Genomic DNA, 19,068 nt, shown 5'->3' on the forward strand with positions numbered 1-19,068 from the left:
TATTGAACATAAAAATACATAGTAATACATGTTAGTACATGAAATGTGACAAATGCTGGGAGTTAAGCCGACGAGTCGTTTTGTTATGGTAATTGGAATACAATATAACAAATGGGCATGCAAAGATGGTAAATGAATGTCAACTTAACGAATGTAAACATGCAAGTAAACGAATGTGCATATCAAGTTCAAGCATAACAAATGGGAGTATATTGTGGAGCTTTTAACGAATGTGGAAAGAATGAGGAGCTAGAATAACGAATGAGATGTTAGTTGGGACGAATGAGCATGAGCATGTTAGTAACGAATAGGAAGTTAGCATTAACGAATGAGCATGTATGTATAAATAGGATCAGAAGTTACAAGTCACATCCGATATTCTTACGAGACACCGAATTGCACTGTAACTCTGCCGAAATTTCTAATGAACTTCAACGCGTTATTATTTACATCTAGTGTACATGCTAGGTTGTTTTCGTTCACCGATTGGTACTGAAACGCACCGAAACATTCATCGTGCATTTTCGGTTTCGTAGACCAATATCGAGTTCATCGATCCTCATCGGGAAAAACAAGTGGTATCAGAGCTTTCGGTGCTCGATTCTACGCCTAATCGCTGAATACCATGTTAAAGCGTTAACCGATTGTGCTCGATTTTGATTCCGAAGCATTCATGTTCTTCGTATTCAGTTTTGATTATTTCGGATCAAAATCGGTTCTTATTTGACGTTGATGATTGTTTAGGATTCTTATATGAGTGATTTCGAATCTGAATTGTGATCGATTTAAATTTCAGTGATGTTTTTGAAGATTCCGGTGAGATTTCCGGCTTAAAATGGTTTTCTGGTGTTATAACCGTTTTTCCGGCGACCGTAACAATAGTATCCGGCGAACTATTTTCACATCGGTTTTTCGGCGAGTGTAGTCCAGCCATCACCACAAGCTTTTCCGGCGTGATAACCGTTTCTCTGGTGGGCCTAACATAGTGTTTCCGGCCACCATAATCTTCAATTGATTTTTTTTCCGGTGATAACCTCCAACGAGAAACAAAAGTTTTCCGGCGATTGCATACTGATTTCCAGCAGCGTTACTTCTTTGATTTCTCGCAATACTCAGTTGTGAAATCAATTTGAAACAGATCGGATTTGGTGATTGTTGTAATTGAATTAGATCTCAGTTCATACGCTTTGAGTCTCATTTGCGTGTTCAGATTCTATTTTTCGAGTCATTTTCGTTGACCGATTCACACTCACATGTTGTGTTCGGTATTGAGTTTGTATTTGTGTCCGTGTTTAGTTCATACATTTGAGTTCGGTGTTCGTATCATTGTGATTCATGTTCGTGTTTCGGAGTTCCATTAGTTCTAACGGTTCAGATTTGATATCGCATTCGGTGTTCGTGTTTTGATACTGAATTTGTGATTAACTGAGTTCGTGTTTGTTTTTGTTTTGGTTCATATCATTCAAGAATTCGCTGTTCGGTTCAGATTTTTAAGATTGAGCAAGGGTATTATGGTAAATTTGCTACCTACTTGATGCATCAGATTGTTAATTGTTGGTAAAGACAATAAAGTCTACTGCAAAGGCAAGTTTGGGATAGTTTTGGGAAGTCGTCACTAAGGGTAGCTTGGTCATTTGCAAATAACTCAGATTATAAACGAATAAACATAAAAGTTTGGTTCAGATCTGATTCGTTAGTTTACTACTGTTACTGCTGAATTTACTATTTTTTCGCGTTAAAAGTTGCTGAAAACGCACCAAACGTGCTAAAACGAACTGAAAAAGAGCTGAAAGTTGCTGCTTTTGCATTAAAGTTTGCTCAAACGGCCCGCTTTCGAGCCGAAGGGCGGCTTAGACATTTACGAAAAGATCGGGTTGGATTGGTAATTGATTTCAAGTGGCGATTTTAGACGTTTGTTTGGCATTTCGTTGTTTGACTTTGTTTGTCAAACGGGCCAAAATGAAAGGATTTTAATCAGAATTTTTCAGAGAAAATATTTGACGAAAGTTTCTCACCAACGCGAGTGTGACGCGATCAAAAGGAAATTTTTGGAGAAATTTGATTTCCGAGACAACTCATACACTCGATTATTTAAGTTTAAGCTGCTGATGGCATTTTGGTAAATACGGGCTGATAGCAGAACTGTAAATACTTAGCAGTGGCAGTTTGGTAAATACTGTGAAAATACAAGCTGAAAGTTTTTAACAAGTTCAACAAGCGTCTTTTGATCAAACTTGTCAACGGGATAAAGTTTGTTTCGATCAAAGACGTTATTACAAGTTCGGATCAAGGAAAATTTTCGATTTTCGTTTCGGTGCTCAGCTCGTGTATTCAACGATGAAGTCGATTCATTCTTCAGTTGCTACTAATTCGATCGGTCAAACCAGTTCTTCTAATAATAAGATCAAAATTCCTAAACTTACAAATATTGCTGATCTCATGGATTGGAAAGTTCGCTTTGAAGAAATTATCAGTTTGCTTGATAAAGATTTGTTGATACCAATCAAAGAAAGGGAATATTTTCGTCCACGATCGAAAAAACCACATGATGTGTACAATATGTACAAACCAGAGTTTGAATGGAATGCTTGTGAGAAAGCTGAGCTTGATTTTGAAAGGAGGGCATTTGCTACACTTCAAACAGTAATATCATTTGTTATACTATATGAACCTAGAGAATCCAGGGAATACGCAAAATGCCTAAATTCGTATGAGATTTGGAATTCTCTTGATCGACGATATGCTTATTATTGCAGTCTTAAACCCAATTTTGATACATTCAAGCACTTGCCTGATGAAAGTCTAATAGTGATGATTGAGAGATTTAAAGCTATTAAAGGAAATGGATGAAAACAAAATTCATATATCAAATGAAAAGATTAAAGAGAGATTGTTTGACATTCTTTATGGTCAAGATTCAGGAGTTATTCTTGGAAAGATTGTTTCAACATCATTATCTGAATCTTCGCAGATGTCAGCGGTGACTGATGGAGATTTCATCAGTGGAATCTTTTGAATTTGAAGTCGACGAAGATTGGTTAATGGATTTGAAGAAAGCTCATGTTGATGATGGTTGGTCTATGCTTGCAGATAAGATATCAAAGACCACCTCATCAATGAATGTTGATAAAGATCCAAATGCGATGGAAATTATCATGCCTACCCAGGTGATTCTTCCTGATAATCTTTATGAATCTTTTGATTCCGTGCCAACATCACCTAAGGTATCTTCTAAACCATCTGATTCGTTCGTTTGTGAAACTTGCACTAAGAGTTTAAATTCAACTGTTGTTGATGAACCTCAGAAAATTGATTGTTCTCAGTGTGGTGAATATAAGTCTAAACTTGAATCAATTCGTCACCACAATAAGCAATTAGTTTATGATTTAACATGTATTCGTGATAACTATTGATAAGTGGCTGAAAATAATCAAAAATCTAAAGATAAGATTGATGCCATGTCGATTAGTAATCATGATTTGAAAGCAAATTTTGAGTGTAAATTAATAATCATCGAAAAGCAGTTTAAAAAAATTTTGGAATTGAGAACCAAAATAACTGAGCTTGAAAATGAGGTGCTGGAGTTAAAGAATAAACTGGATAAATTTAGAAATTCATCTTTTTTACTCAATGAAATCATTGAAGTTAACAACAATCACCAAAAGGGTGGTAAAGCTGGTTTAGGGTTTGTTGAAATCCCTCCTCCTTTTCGAAATGATTACACCATGCGACCAGACACGGTTGATCTAAAAGAAGTGGACATTGACTATCCATTGATAGTAGATCCTCCTGTGACTGTTAGTAAGGTTAAAATAATCAATAAGGAGAAAGTTAAACCAGTTAATCCAAAAACGGCTGTTAGGAAAGAAACAAAGTGTTTAACTCCAAAATCTCATATTCAAAGCAATCTGGTTTTCTGTCAGACTCATGATGATATTCTTGTTGAAGATGTGGTTGAACCAGTGGTGATTCACAAAAATGAAAATATACCTATTGAAAATCATATTCTTTGTGATCCACAAACTGCTGAGAAATCAAAAACTGGTAAACCAAAATGGGTTGTTACACCAAAGACATGTGAGAAGTGGTTGTTTCTGAAGAGATATTAAAATCATTTTCAAAACCGAGTGTTAAAGGTAAAAACTGGAAGGTTTAGAAATTAAAAGGTGTTGACAAGATGTTTGCTGATGAGCTCTTTCCGATAGATCTTGTTAAACCTGAGTGTGTTGAATATGTTTATGATTGTGATCATTCGGTTTCTCTTAATCGTGATGCATCAGTGATGCCTATTGGGGAAATGAAAAAGAGAAAATCAAAACCCCAAAAGGAATCTAAACCAGTGTTGTTTCAACAGAGCAAATTTGTCAAATCTACTAGTTCTGATGTATTGGAAAATTTTGCACAGTGTTTAAATCTTGAATTTTTCCAAAAGAAGAAAAGTGAGAAAATTCAACCCTCCGCGTCTAAGCTTGTAATAGAATCATCTTCGACGTGGGTTGAAATGAGAAAACGTTTTTATTGCAATGTCAAAGGACATTTGATTGTTTATTGTCCTTACAGGAGAAAACTTAAATTGCCAGATGTTGTTAACAAGGTTTCATTAACTTTTGGGCAATTTGAGACAATAGAACAAAAAGCTAAACAACAAAGAGTTTATCTTAATTCATTGTTAAAATCTCCTGAAACGTCTCACAGTTCTGATAATGTTAAATTTTTGAGACAACAAGCTGATAAACCGTTAGCAGCTTGGAAACCAAAGATTCCATCAGCATTTGCTGATCATGTTGAGTATACTGGTCGACCTAAGGCTATGGTCTGGGTTCCAGTTTCTCATTAATTATTTAGTTTTTGTGCAGGAATATCCAAGAAGATTTATCAATGTTATATGGATTGTTGCTAAATCAAATTTGTTGATAGTGGATTATCTTGGCAAATTGGTTATGTTAACTTTGATTTGATTGTTACTTGCAAAGATTTATAATTCATAAAATTTTCAATTGGCAAACTTGTTCACCATTCATACCTTTAAAATGCAAGATTTCTTTTTGGTGAACAAGATTTTCAAAAGATTTATCCATGTTGGAAGATCGTTTTCATTTTTCATTTACAAATTTTTTGTTATTGTTTATATTTTTAGGGGGGAGAAAATTAGAAAAATCCAAAAAGATTGTGTTTTCTGTATGAAAAATATAAAAAATACAAAAATAAATAAGTTGTTAATTTTGAAAAATATAAAATTTGAGAAATGTGATCCGACAAAAAATGGGAAATGATAGTACATTGATTTAACGAACCTAACACATGAATAAACTAGAATAAAAAGTGCCATAAGATCAATTGCATGATGTGTATGATAGGCTTAACAGATCGTATAAGTGCTGAAAAGATATAAACCTAAATGCTTGTCAAATCTAGTGGTGTTACATCTTGATGCATAGTTAATATCTGTATTAAGTACCAAAAAGTTTAAAGATTGCTGTGTGTGCATACGTTCATTTTTGAAAAAAAATTCTGCTTTGTTTTATCTTTAATTTTGCAAAGAAATTCAACTTCATTTTTTCTTTATTTTTATTCAAATCTTGGATCCTCTCCTGCGCGATAAGATTATCCGACTTGAGAGTTAAGATTTGGATATTCTGCTATTTTCTTAGTGTTTCGTATAAAATCTTGGACTTTCTCCGCGCGATAATACGGGATTATCCGAATTGAGAGTTAAGATTTTATGCAACTTCAACTTATTTTATCTTTTTATTTTTGTTAAAACGGAACCTTATCTGCGTGTAGCAATACCGATCTTAAGGGAAAATTTTAACTTTCTGCTTTATTTTCTTTTTATTATTTTTGCATGAGTCACAGCTAATCAATTTAAAGAAAAATGAAACACGTACATGTGAAATTCACTGTATAAGAGATATAAAAATTGTGTCTGATAGGTGGGAACCACATAAGATTTGTGCTTAATTGAACCTTAATACGTATCGTAAAGCTACTGAAGGATCTGCATAAAGTTTAAAGTGGACAATTATATCTGCAATCATCATTGGGTTACGCGCATAATAATGTCAAAATTGAAGTGTAGTCTAGGACGTTACTAGTCAATATGATCCCATGTCACGATCTTTCTCACAAAAATATGTACTGCTTACTTTTACAGTTTTAATTTCTTTTCGTTATTTTGAGAAAAATACAAAAAGATTTTAGGTGTGTTTTGATATAAACTTTAAAAAATTCAAAAATATTTTGGGTGTGTTTTAGCAAAAAGTTTGTAAAAACCAAAAAGATTTTTCTTTCCAATTTATTTTTGATCTTCCGACAAGTGATACACATTTTCAAATTATTTTGCCGTGCTACAAAAAATGTTTTCACCATTACACATTCTTTTTCATACATTTTGTGCTTAAAAGCTAAATAATAATAAACTTTACGGTTTATTGATGGAATGTGTTGATTAACAGCAGTTATGATCAGAGTGATGATTATTCAATCCTTGAATCTTCTCAAAATGGTGAATTTAAAGTATGGCAGAGTATTCGAGTTAAGGGGGAGTGAAGATGCAGATCGTGTGTACAAGCTTGCTGCTGATAAAGATTGGAGATGTACAGCTAATGCCAAAGGGGAGTTTGTTAGTGCATTTTCTTCAAGGCATTATATGTATAAAGACACACGTGAAGACCAACTGAAAGCGACAAAGACTAAAACTTAATGAACTCCAGCAATTGTCAAGTGGGAGTTTGTTAGTACATGAAATGTGACAAATGCTGGGAGTTAAGCTGACAAGTCGTTTTGTTATGGTAATTGGAATACAATATAACAAATAGGCATGCAAAGATGGTAAATGAATGTCAACTTAACGAATGTAAACATGCAAGTAAACGAATGTGCATATCAAGTTCAAGCATAACAAATGGGAGTATATTGTGGAGCTTTTAACGAATGTGGAAAGAATGAGGAGCTAGAATAACGAATGAGATGTTAGTTGGGACGAATGAGCATGAGCATGCTAGTAACGAATGGGCAGTTAGCATTAACGAATGAGAATGTATGTATAAATAGGATCAGAAGTTACAAGTTACATTCGATATTCTTACGAGACACCGAATTGTACCGATACTTTGCCAAATTTCTAATGAACTTCAACGCGTTATTATTTACATCTAGTGTACATGCTCGGTTGTTTTCGTTCACCGATTAGTACCAAAACGCACCGAAACATTCATCGTGCGCTTTCGGTTTCGTAGATCAATATCGAGTTCATCGATCCTCATCAGTAAAAACAATACTATCACACAGTAATACGTATGTGTATTACAACGTTTTTTTTTTTGCTTTTTTATTTAATTTTTGTTTTTTCGAGTGAAGGATAACAAAATATAAGAATAATGGCAAAAATGGAAATTTAAAAATATTTTTTTATTTTTAAATAAAAATAATTATTTATGAGTTTTGAGTTTTCTCTTGATCCTCTTCCTATATATATATATATATATATATATATATATATATGCATAAGTTCATGCGAGAAGTGAAAGAAATTAATATGAACCACTACTTTATTATATGTTTTAAATGTTTAAAAATAAATGAAAAAATTTTAATAGCAACATTAAAAACATTCTCTCTTTAATTAATACAACTAATCATTACATTAATTTCTCTTTCCAATTAACAAAACTAATCAAATTAATATATTTAAAAGAAATATAAAGAATTCATCTATCTTATAATTTATTTCTCTTCTCTCTGACCCTTTTATCCTACACAGATACAATTTATTCATACACAACAAAAACCATACACAAAATATGTAATCTACATATGAAATTCAATATCAACAACTATATAACCTATACAAAAATACTTATATCCTACATGTGGACATTAAATTTTAGAAAAAAAAATATACAACCTATGTAAAAAACATATAACCCACACTTGTGTTTTTGCATAAAAAAAAACATAATGTAAGCACAAATATCTAACATACATATGAATTTCAGCATCATTAAGTATATATAAGTTACACAAAAATGTATATAACCTACGTATGCATATTTTAAAACACAGCATCCAAATGCTTTTGTTAATATTAAATTAACATGTGTAGGTTTTGTGAAGTTTCGTGTTGGTTATATATAATTGTTGATGCTGAAATACAAGGGTAGGTTTATGTATTTTCCTTGTAGCTTATATATGTGTGTGTATATATATGTGTGTGTGTGTGTGTGTGTAGGTTGCATGTTGTTGTGTATGTTGTATATTTTCTTATGCTTAGAGCAAGTGTAGGCTATATTTTTTTATGTAGGATTGTAGGTTGAATATTTTTTTGTTATATTATAATATAAGCATGTGTAGGATATTTACTTGTATTATTCATCACATTATAAGTATGTGTTAGATTATGTAGATATATTAACTGAGAAAAATATGTATTGATGGCTATGAATAAAATCACATGTTGATGGATATTGATATATTGGGTTATAAGAGATTATAGTGCATGAATAAATTGTATTTGTGTAGAATAAAAAATCAAGAGAGAAAAGAAATATTTTACAAAAATAGATGAACTCTTTATAATATTTTAAATATTTTAATATGATTAGTTATGTTATTTGGAAAGAGAAATTAATTAATTTATTAGTTGTATTAATTGAATAGAAAATGTTTTTAATGTTGCCATTAAAACTTTTTCATTTGTTTTGAAACATTTAAAACACTTAATAATCTAGTGGTCCATATTGACTTCTCGCATTTCTCGCATTAAAATGACTTATCGCCTGAACCATCCCCTATATATGTGTGTGTGTGTGTGTGTGTGTGTGGTTAGAATAAAATAAAAATCCACTTGAGTTGAGAAAATCTAGAAGCTCATTCTCAACAACATGTTTAATTAAAGTTTGAATCTTATAGTACACAATTAAAGTTAATAAAAAATGTAAAAGTAAAATTGCATTTTCTCTCTCCAGAAAAATATGTTTAAAAGTTATAAAAATGTAAAAAAAAACATGAAACAATTTTTTTTTAATTTTTTGATGTTTTGTATTAAATGCAACAACATATATTACATATGTAAAAAAACCAAAAAAGAATAATGTTACATAGGGTTTCACGGGTTTTCTCAACTCAAATGAGTTTTCATTATATATGTGCCCTATATATATAGGGGTGGGATCCAGTGAAAACTCCTCTTAAAGAGAAAACTTAAAAACTCCTAAAACACCTAAAAAACTATTTTTAACTTTTTTTTTTTTTAATTTTTATTGAAGTTTCTTTTTTTTTTCATTATTCTTATATGTTGTTATTGGTTCAAAAAAAAAACCTTGTCAGTAACCTCGTCGGTGCAGTGCACATTTGTAATAGTGTGCATTACATATATACAAAAGTGTTTGATTTGTATTGCATAGAATACAACACTATTGCACATATTTTGATACACACTATTGTATATATGCAATATAAGACTAATACGCACATCGTTTACACATTAGTATGTATGTGTAATACAACATTAACGCACATGTGCACTACATCGACTTTTGTTTTATTATTATGTTTTTTCCATATAATACAACATTACTACACATATACAATACACAAAAATTGAATATATGCAATTAAACACTGTTAAACTTAATACATAGTAATACACATGTGTAATACAACGGTATCGCACAATAATAGGTATGTTCATTACAGCGGGTTTTTTTATTTTTATTTATTATTTTTTTATTTTTTTCAAGCAAAGGGTAAGAAAATATAAGAATAATAGCAAAAACAGAAATTTAAAAATATTTTTTTATTTTTAATTAAAAATAATTCTTTAGGAGTTTTTAAGTTTTCTCTCTAAAGATGAGTTTTCTCTTGATCCCTCACCTATATATATATATATATATATATATATATAACACAAATGAGGACTTAACGCGAACTCGATCCAACTAAGAACTCGACATGAACCCAACCCATTACTAGTTGTAACTTAACGTATAAGTTCCATAACGAAGGATTTACTCATAAATTATGAGAACTTAACCCGTCTCATTTAGGAATCAAAGCCCAAACGTTCGTTAAAGAATTATAATAATGAGGTTAAGGTCTAATAAACTAATAAATGAAGCTAAAGTTTATTAAACTAATATAATTAGTTCAATAAGGGTATACGTTCGGTTTCGTTAGTATAACAAGTTCGGAATAATTAACTTAAAAGTTATATCCGTTAACTTAAGAATGTAAAGTTATTAAAGATGGAAAATTAACTTGTATAGTTTAATAAACAGTTAGTCGAGCTCAACTGAAGAAAGGAATCACGATTAACTCCGAAGGATCAAGGTGAGTTCTAGCCCCTTTCTCTGTGACGTTTTTCGGGGCTGTGTGCATACTTCTATGTGATAGTTAAAACACTTATCTTAAGTGATAAGTGTAAAATACGTGTATGATTGTGCATTGAATGTTATTATTATATGATGTTTATATGAATGAATATGTATATATATATATATATATAAGACAGGTAAAGTATGTACGTATGATAATGAAAGTATGAAATGAATGTATGGATAGCTGACGAGACATGTATGGTTGTATGGTTAAGCGAGATAAAGGGACCAGACCCTAATAATATCTGAGATAATAAGGACCAAACCCTGATAATATTTGAGATAGAGGGACCGGACCCTAAAAATATATGAGATAGAAAAAGCAGTATAGTTCACGGTATACCATAGGAAAAGTATGAAAGAAAGTATGTAAGTGCGTATGCATTTACGTAAAGTATGTATGAATGAGTAATAGTAAGTGATGTATGAAATACGTATCTTTGGATACGTATATGCATGAATATGAATGCATGTATGTTAATTGATTAACTAGAACTCACTCAGCGTAGCTGATTTTTAGTATGCACGCAGGCGAATAGGATGAGACATGTTGCATGAGTGAGACGCGTGGCAAATAAAAGAAGACCAGCATCGAAGAAAAGAAGGGTCACGTGTTATTTATATTTATGTTATGTTATTTCAGTTTAAAAACAAAGTGCTTATGTTATGTAAGATGGTTGACTTTTATTCCGTAATTTGTTTTAATTAACTCTAATTTTCCGAATTATGTGAATAAGTAAATCTAACCTGCATGAAAGTAGGGCACCGGGGTGTGGGGCTTTATAGGTTGGTATCAGAGCATAAGTTCAAGAGAATAAGCATCTTACATGCTTAGACTCGAACATAGAATGAGACTTAAAGAAGAAAGAAAGAAGATGCCAGTAAGAGAATGCCATGTGTCACTTAAGCAAGCTTAATACGTGAATTTCCTTACGTAAAACGTAGGGATAATTAAGGAAAGTTATATGAATTGTTAGTGATAGAATTGCTTGTTTGTAATTGAAATGTTTGATGTTCTAACTGCTTTAAGTAGAACCAAGCACAAGTAGACTCACGAAAGGAAGTGTATAGGACACGGAAAGTCCCAGCTGGACACTGTTATTACCTGCAGCCTTACTATCCTTGTACTAAATGGTTCCTCATGTGACGATGCTTGTGTTTTTCCTTTAGAAGTCGGATGTTTGTGATTTTCAGAATTTGTGCATGGAATGGGTCCGAGTTTAGACCACAAAGTGGTTGGAGAGCCCACAAGTAAAGAAACGGGAACATATAAAACCGCTTCTGTTTGGTCTAAAAGGACTAAATCTGGCAGTGAGAGGCAATCCAAGGACTATTTTCATAAATTCCAGTTGTAAGTATTAGAGGAGCAAGTTGTTGAGACGAAGAAGGGGAAGTAGATTGATTGATTGATTATTGTGGTTCGTCTGGTTGATTAAAGGTCTGTTTTCACTCTGATTTTGATTACGTCATCGCATACTTTCGTATATCAAATTGTCCGTGTAGGTGTAATTAGGGTTTCAGTTTCATCAATCAAAGTGAACCCTAGGATGTGATTAGTATCAGTTTCTTCTGAAATTTCAATCGAATTTAAAATTTGTTCGTTTTCATTAGGACGGCAAACGGGTCGGGATGGTTTTGGGTAACACGCGTAAAGGGGTTTGTTACCCATGAGGCGTAGGTTACTCGTGTTTAAATGCCAGTTATGCGCATTCCTGTGCCTGTTACACTTAACAGGGCCGGGAAACGCGCGTAATCCAGCCCTGGTATGACAAAGCTTTTCATATGTTTGTTGGTTAAATTATATTCAGAGGGTTCTAGTTTCAATAGGAAAAACCTAGGGCAGATTCTGATGATGATGTATTCTTAAGAGTTGGTCCTTGTTTTGGTGTTTATTTGTCTACATGAAGCGGTTGACAAAAGATTGATTAATTCGCTTATGTTATGTATTAAGCCTTTAACTCAGCAACTGTAAGTCTGTAATTGTTGTGTATGAGCATCACTGCAAGTTTCTTCACAATGTATATGGAATATGATACATATCCTTTGTTAGGATCTCGTCTATGACAAACACACACACAATCAAAATGCAGAAAATCAATGAACACGAGAGAAAAGGATTTAGGTGGCTCGGTCTAAGCTGACCTACGTCCACATGCTGCAACCAGGAATTTATTGTTGCCTCTCAACACTCATGACGAGGAATTACATATACAATATTACAAATATATAGAGATAAATCTAGGGTTTCTAACTTATAAAACAAGAAAAGTAAACAGGCTTTAATAAAAGAGAAAGTGCCGACCCACAAGCCTCCCTTATCTTCAATCTCCCTTAAGTCCAATGCCTAATATCCTGCCATCGTTAACCCAAGCCCAAACCCTAGAATGGGCCTCCGCAAACCCTACATCCTTTGTAGAACACACTTGTGACTTGTTAGCCAACTTAGATTAAGCCATACAATCTTTTCTTTTCTCATGGGTTCACTATCTCAAAGTATAATCTTTGTCATAGTAACTTCTAAGGTATATATATATATCATATTAAAATTTTCTTTTCATTATCTTTTGTTAGGGTTTAAATATGAGACAAGGTGGACAATATGTTGATTCTGGTGGGCATGCATATGATGTGCAACGTATACCCAGTCAGCGAATGGATCAAAAATCCAGTAACTATATTAAACCCGAGAATGACAAGTGGAGATGGGACAGAGATGGATCATCACACATGTTCAATGAAGGTATGCTTAATCTACTTATAAGTATTTGGCTTCTTATAATTGGTTGGTTATATGTTGGTTTATCTAGGTCAAGGGGCTGATGTGTCTAGGTCTTATTACCAAAGCCAGGGTCAAAGATCCGGGTCTGAGAAACCGGGTCATGATATAAGATCTATGTCTCGTGAGGAGAATATGGAGATAGGTTACGAGGATAATGCTGCAGGCCAGACGTTTGAAGGTCTTGAACAAAGGTTTTATGATGACTTAATGAAACTCTCCAAAGAACAGACTGATGCAGAGGATGCGGAGAATGCACGCCACCGAGAGGTATGTATAATATCTAAATTGCTTTCTCTATCTTTAATACAAGTGATTGAAGAACTATATATTATCTAACTTTTTTCTGATTTTTTTATTCATTTTTGTATATGCTTTTTACAGGAAGAAAAAAGAAAAAAAAAGCTATCTTTTACACGTTTTTTATAAAATTTTTGTATGTTAATATTATTTGAGTGTAATTTTATCACTTTTTATATTTATATATATGATTGCAGTTATACATACTTGACTGGAAATAGTTTCTCTACAATTTTTAACTAAGTGTGTAAACAAGTCGAGCCTGAGCTCGGCTCGTTTAGAGCTCTATTTCTATGGCTCGGCTTGTTTAGTATATATTAATTGTTTAGTGTTATAAATTTATAGTTATTTTTATATCTATTTATAAATATAGTTTATATAATAATGTAATATGTGCTATTGAATTATTTATATCATAATTTTATATAATTGTGATTATTTTAATCATTACAATTAGGTGTGTAAATGAGCCGAGTGGAATCCAAGCTCGTCTAAGCATGAGGCGGCTTGTTTAGAGCTCTGTTTCTAAAGCTTGAACTCGTCTTAGGCATATATTAACTATTTTATTTATATACTTCTATAATTATGGTTATTTTCGTTGAAACATCATATTAGGACCATAGACTCTATGGAGATCTGTCTTATAATTTTATACTTATTTGTTTGTGTAGTGTTTTTATAGTTATAGTTTTTAATATATAACATCATCATCATCATACTTGTTTGCTTAAATACTAGTTTTAATATATAGCTGCCTCGAACCGCCTAGCAAAGGTCGAGGCTTAGGTTTCAATATACCCTCATGAGGCTAAGCCTTTAATGTGTTTTTCCACCGAGGCAGCCAAGGCGCGCCTCAGAATGCCTTTTTAAATCATGCCACCAATAGCAAAGCTAGGTAGGGTCTGAGGAGGGTAAGATGTAGACAGCCTTACCTTTACCTTGTAGGAATAGAGAGGCTGCTTCCATTGAGACCCGGCTTGATAGCAGTTTTGCATCAAGCCTTGGACATAAGGCACATAGCACTCAACCATCAAGACACCGGCCGATTGGTGCATGTACCTTTGTCTTTCGGCTATCAACGTCACCACATGATGCATGATTAAACTTCCGCCACTTTAACGTTATTTTCACGAAATTAGTAAAATAGCGTCAAAGTTAGTGCAATTTCGCATTTGCCCCCCGAAGGCCCACGCATATATACATTATATGTGCACACCGCAAGTAGGGTGTACTCGGTTATATATTGTTATTAGTTATTATACTTATTTACATTATATTCGAGTTGGGGGTCTCGCTGGAAGCAGCCTCTCTATCCTTAGGGATATAGGTAAGGTTTGTCTGCATCCCACCCTCCCTAGACCCTACTTACTGATAGCTTAGGGTATTTGTGGGAAATATTGTTTATGATTGATTGATTGACTTATTTACATTATAATTATATTATATACTTTTATATTTAAAATTTTTATATATAACATAATACACGTGCGCGCACACACACACATATATATAGGGTTAGTTTCATTTAAGAACTCAAAAAAAGTTAAGAATTTTTAGGAACTCTTAAAAACCAAATATTTTTTTAATTTTTTTATATAATAACATTATTTGAGAGTAGTTTTATCATATTTGGCATATAAATTTTTGATTTACATATATAAATCACAAGTTTACATATATGTAAAATTTATGTAATAACAAACATGCATATGTGTAAAAGAAAATTAGTTGTGTAAAAACTAATATGTATAATTGCAATCATATATATAAATATAAAAAGTGATAAAATTACACTCAAATAATATTAACATACAAAAATTTTTATAAAAAACGTTAGTTATTAAGAGTTCCTTAGAGTTCTTAACTAATTTAAAGAGTACACATCCTATATAGGGTAAGGATCCTAAGAGAACCCTTTGCAAATTGAGAACTTTGAGAACCATTTTGGACCACTAAAAAAACCTCTAAAAAATATTTAAAAAATTATAAAAACAAAATGAAAACGAAAACTTTAAAAACGTACAAAAACCAAAATTCTTATATTTCATTCTGGTTTCATAAAAAAATCGTTTTATACCTATACACATGTTTATAATTTCTTTTAATCTTTAGTTACATAATGTACACATTTGTACATTATCATTTACCTTAAATTATACATATGTGTATAAAAAAAACGTGTGTACATATATGTATAATTTAGCTAAACCGAGAATTTTTTTTAATTTTATTTATTTACTTTTTTTATGAACCGGGATGATAAATAAGAACTTTGGGTTTTTTACTTTTTTTATTTTTGTGTTTTTTTTTGTTTTATGATTTTTTTTATGTTTGGGTTTTTTTTGTGGTCCAAAATGGTTCTTTTTGTTCTCAATTAAAAGTTCTCACATGAGGATTAGGATCATGTGAGAACTTTTAATTGAGAACAAAAAGAACCATTTTGGACCACAAAAAAACCCAAAAATAAAAAAAATCATAAAACAGAAAAAAAAAAACACAAAAATAAAAAAAGTAAAAAAACCAAATTTCTTATTTATCATCCCGGTTTCTAAAAAAAAAGTAAAAAATTAGCCAAATTATACATATATGTACACATATGTTTTTTTCCTATACACGAATGTATAATTTAAGGTAAATGATAATGTACATATGTGTACATTACGTAACTAGAGATTAAATGAAAGTATACATATGTGTACAGGTATAATACGAATTAAAAAGAAAAAAAAATTTCGGTTTTTTTTAATGAAATATAAGAATTTTGGTTTTTTTACTTTTTTAAAATTTTTTTTTTTGTTTTATAATTTTTTAAATATATTTTTAGTGGTCCAAAATGGTTATCAAAGTTCTCAATTTGCCAATGGTTCTCTTAGTAATTATTAATTTGTTATCATCTGAATATATAATAAATATATTAAATAAAATTATGTAATAAAAGCTCGATTAGGCTTGCAAGCCTAGTCAAGCTCTTCCGTTTATTAAACGAGCTTCAATTGTTTAAACTCAGCACGATTCAAGCTTTTATCAAACCAACCTCCAATGGCTCAGATCGCCTCATTTACAGCCCTAATTGCATTTGTATTTTGTTAAAGGTTATATTTTGCTTCTTGGGCGAACTTAGGCCCAAAACATTACAACCATGGTGGTGGCAAGGTTGCATTTGACCAAAAGGCTGACTTTTTCCAGATTGTCTAGCTCATTGGTTTTCCATGTTTGCAGAGAGTAAATGCAATCAATGCACAATATGAGGAACAGCTGACAGCACTTAGAGCTAGGCACGCCAACCGTAGAGACGAATTTCTGAGACGCGAGTCACATGCCCGACAACAGCAGTACCAGCAGGTCGCTGCAGCCATGGAGCACCACCAGTACACCACCAACCCCATGGGGTTCAATGACCCTCATCATGGTTACAATGCTACTGGTGGAGGAGAGTCACAAAGACCCTATAATAATAATAATAATAATGATAATGCTCCTCATGTTGATTCTTATAGAGACAGACCGCGGTTTGGTGGAAGAGATTCTCGGGACCCTGGGTTTGAGCCCAGAGGGCAGTACCTTGGTGGTCGGGCTTATGGTTCTGGTTCAGGTTAAGGTTCGCGGTATTATTGATGCTGTTTTCAGCTACATGCTAGTTTGTTAGAATGTGGTTCTAAGGATGCATCTTCAGTATTTGTATGGAGGGTATGGTTCCAGTGAGGTGGTTAGTGTTTAGTTTTGTTGTTTGTTTCAAATGAATTTATTTTTATTATCTTTAAATCAGTAACTTTTTTGTTTTGTTTTTATTTATTACTACTACGCTACATCGATCAGGTTCATACTGCAATTTACTTGCATTACAAAAACCCTCCATCTATCGGATGCGGGCCATCTGGTATGCTGCTCCAAACCACCATTATAATAATCACGACTTAATCGGCGGTTTCACTGTTGAAGCTTCGGAACAGAAGTAAACTAACTCAATATACGAAATTAAATTAAATTTCGGATTGTTTAACTGGGATCTTTGGATTATAGTTTAACTGAAGAGAAGATTCACCACCTGATAAACCTTGTTTTGATCACCTAGGGGCTACGGCTACGAGCGCGCGGGGGCAAACAAGGTTGTTTCTATCTTCTTTTGACCACTGGCCAGATCCAGGTTCGTGCATCTGGGTCGGGTAGCCGTCTCGTAGTCCATAACAGTAAGTTAAGTCGGGCACATGTGTGCGTGTTGGTTGAAGACCTTGAAACTACGCGTTCTAAACCTTTTCTTTTAAGTCCATGCTCTTGTTAGTTTGAATGTGGCCATAGCTTCTGTAACTGTGAGTACCTTCATTTAGTTTAGCCTCCTATTCTAGGGTTATTAGATCTAAATAATCCCAACTTTCTCCTGTTGTCCGTGAATATTCTCAACTAACAAAATACTCTCTTGTTGGCCGTGAATCACTCGTAACTTTTAACTTGTTTTCTTCTACCACTCCCAAACTAACGGGACACAAACTCCGTTAATTTTGCAACAAACTCCGTTAATTGTATTTGTTTTGTAGATGTTTTATAAGTCTTATTCATTAAGCAGATTTTAGAATTTAGGTGCAAATATAGAACTTAATTAACTTTGCCACTAACACTATACAAACATTAAACAACAGTCATACCCAGTAAAGTCTCACTCATAGCAGAGTGATAAACAGGGTCTAGGGAGGGTAGGGTGTAGACGAATCATACCTCTATCGCAAAAGATAGAAAAGTTGCTTCTAGAGAGACCCCCGGTTTCAAAAGTCATATGCACACCCATAATCTTCTTGTAATATATATGACTTGTGATGACTAGAATATTAATTGTTCCATTACATTATTTGATTTCGGATCTATGCTACAAAGCATATCCTGAACGCACCATTTAAAAATAGTTATAGGTCGCTAGATAACTTATCGGTATACTAATCGCACAATGTAGATTTATGCAAACTATAATTAAAGTGTACGTTCACGTACTTATTGAGGACGACTTTTATTGTTATGCTTTTGCCTTTTAGCTAATGCACGGATTATGTTTTCTTTTTATCAGAGTGTCGATTTTGATCTCCATTACTCATGGTCTTGTAACTTTGTAGTACGGATTTTCAGTATTTTTATCTTTAGTATAACCACGGTTGCTTCCGTTGAAACTTACTTTCATAGTTGGCATATCTTTAATTAACAGTGGTTACAAGAACTATCCAGACTAAATAACTAATTAAACTATTTAAATAGTTTATTCTAATGAACCTTTTCTATTCAATATAAAACAAATTTAGTATATAGTAAATGTAAATTCCAAATTTAATTTGATAACCGATATTATGTTTAGTTAATTTCAATAGTAAAACTCCCTCCAATTTAATTGTCACAATAATAACACGATATACTCACCAACGGAAGAAGTGCTCTAACAGTACCCATGGGACTCTTTTTGGGGAAGTTCATCAATTCAAGTCTCGTTCGTGACAAATTGTCGTATGTGAGCAAAGGGTTTTACTATAGGGCTGATGACGAGCCAGGTCACCAGCTCTGTCTGCGATTGCGAGCCGCCTTTTGCCGGCTGGCGTACCCCAATGGCCAAGCTTCGTTGGTTCTTAAAAAGAAATCCAA

At 32.7% G+C, this 19,068-nt stretch overlaps 1 protein-coding gene across 1 annotated transcript; it reads left to right on the forward strand.

Annotated features, from left to right (window-relative positions):
- The first annotated feature begins 11,788 nt into the window (after nt 1-11,788).
- Nucleotides 11,789-17,154, forward strand: LOC143608731 (uncharacterized). Its single transcript, XM_077083686.1, has 4 exons — nt 11,789-11,814; nt 12,948-13,116; nt 13,184-13,422; nt 16,672-17,154. Exons 2-4 carry the CDS (start codon nt 12,957-12,959, stop codon nt 17,047-17,049), a joined length of 777 nt encoding a protein of 258 aa, XP_076939801.1. The 5' UTR covers nt 11,789-11,814; nt 12,948-12,956; the 3' UTR covers nt 17,050-17,154.
- Nucleotides 17,155-19,068: the final 1,914 nt, after the last annotated feature.

This window comes from Bidens hawaiensis, unplaced genomic scaffold, assembly GCF_021521415.1.
Source record: "Bidens hawaiensis isolate Kalapana, Puna unplaced genomic scaffold, B.hawaiensis_p1.1 tig00419424_1, whole genome shotgun sequence".
In the NCBI taxonomy this organism is placed as follows: Eukaryota; Viridiplantae; Streptophyta; class Magnoliopsida; order Asterales; family Asteraceae; genus Bidens; species Bidens hawaiensis.

Coding starts and splice junctions, on each gene's coding strand:
- LOC143608731 (XM_077083686.1), top strand. CDS start 12,957: ATGAGACAAGGTGGACAATATGTTGATTCTGGTGGGCATGCATATGAT. Junction 13,117..13,183: donor ATCACACATGTTCAATGAAG/GTATGCTTAATC, acceptor TGGTTTATCTAG/GTCAAGGGGCTGATGTGTCT. Junction 13,423..16,671: donor AGAATGCACGCCACCGAGAG/GTATGTATAATA, acceptor CCATGTTTGCAG/AGAGTAAATGCAATCAATGC.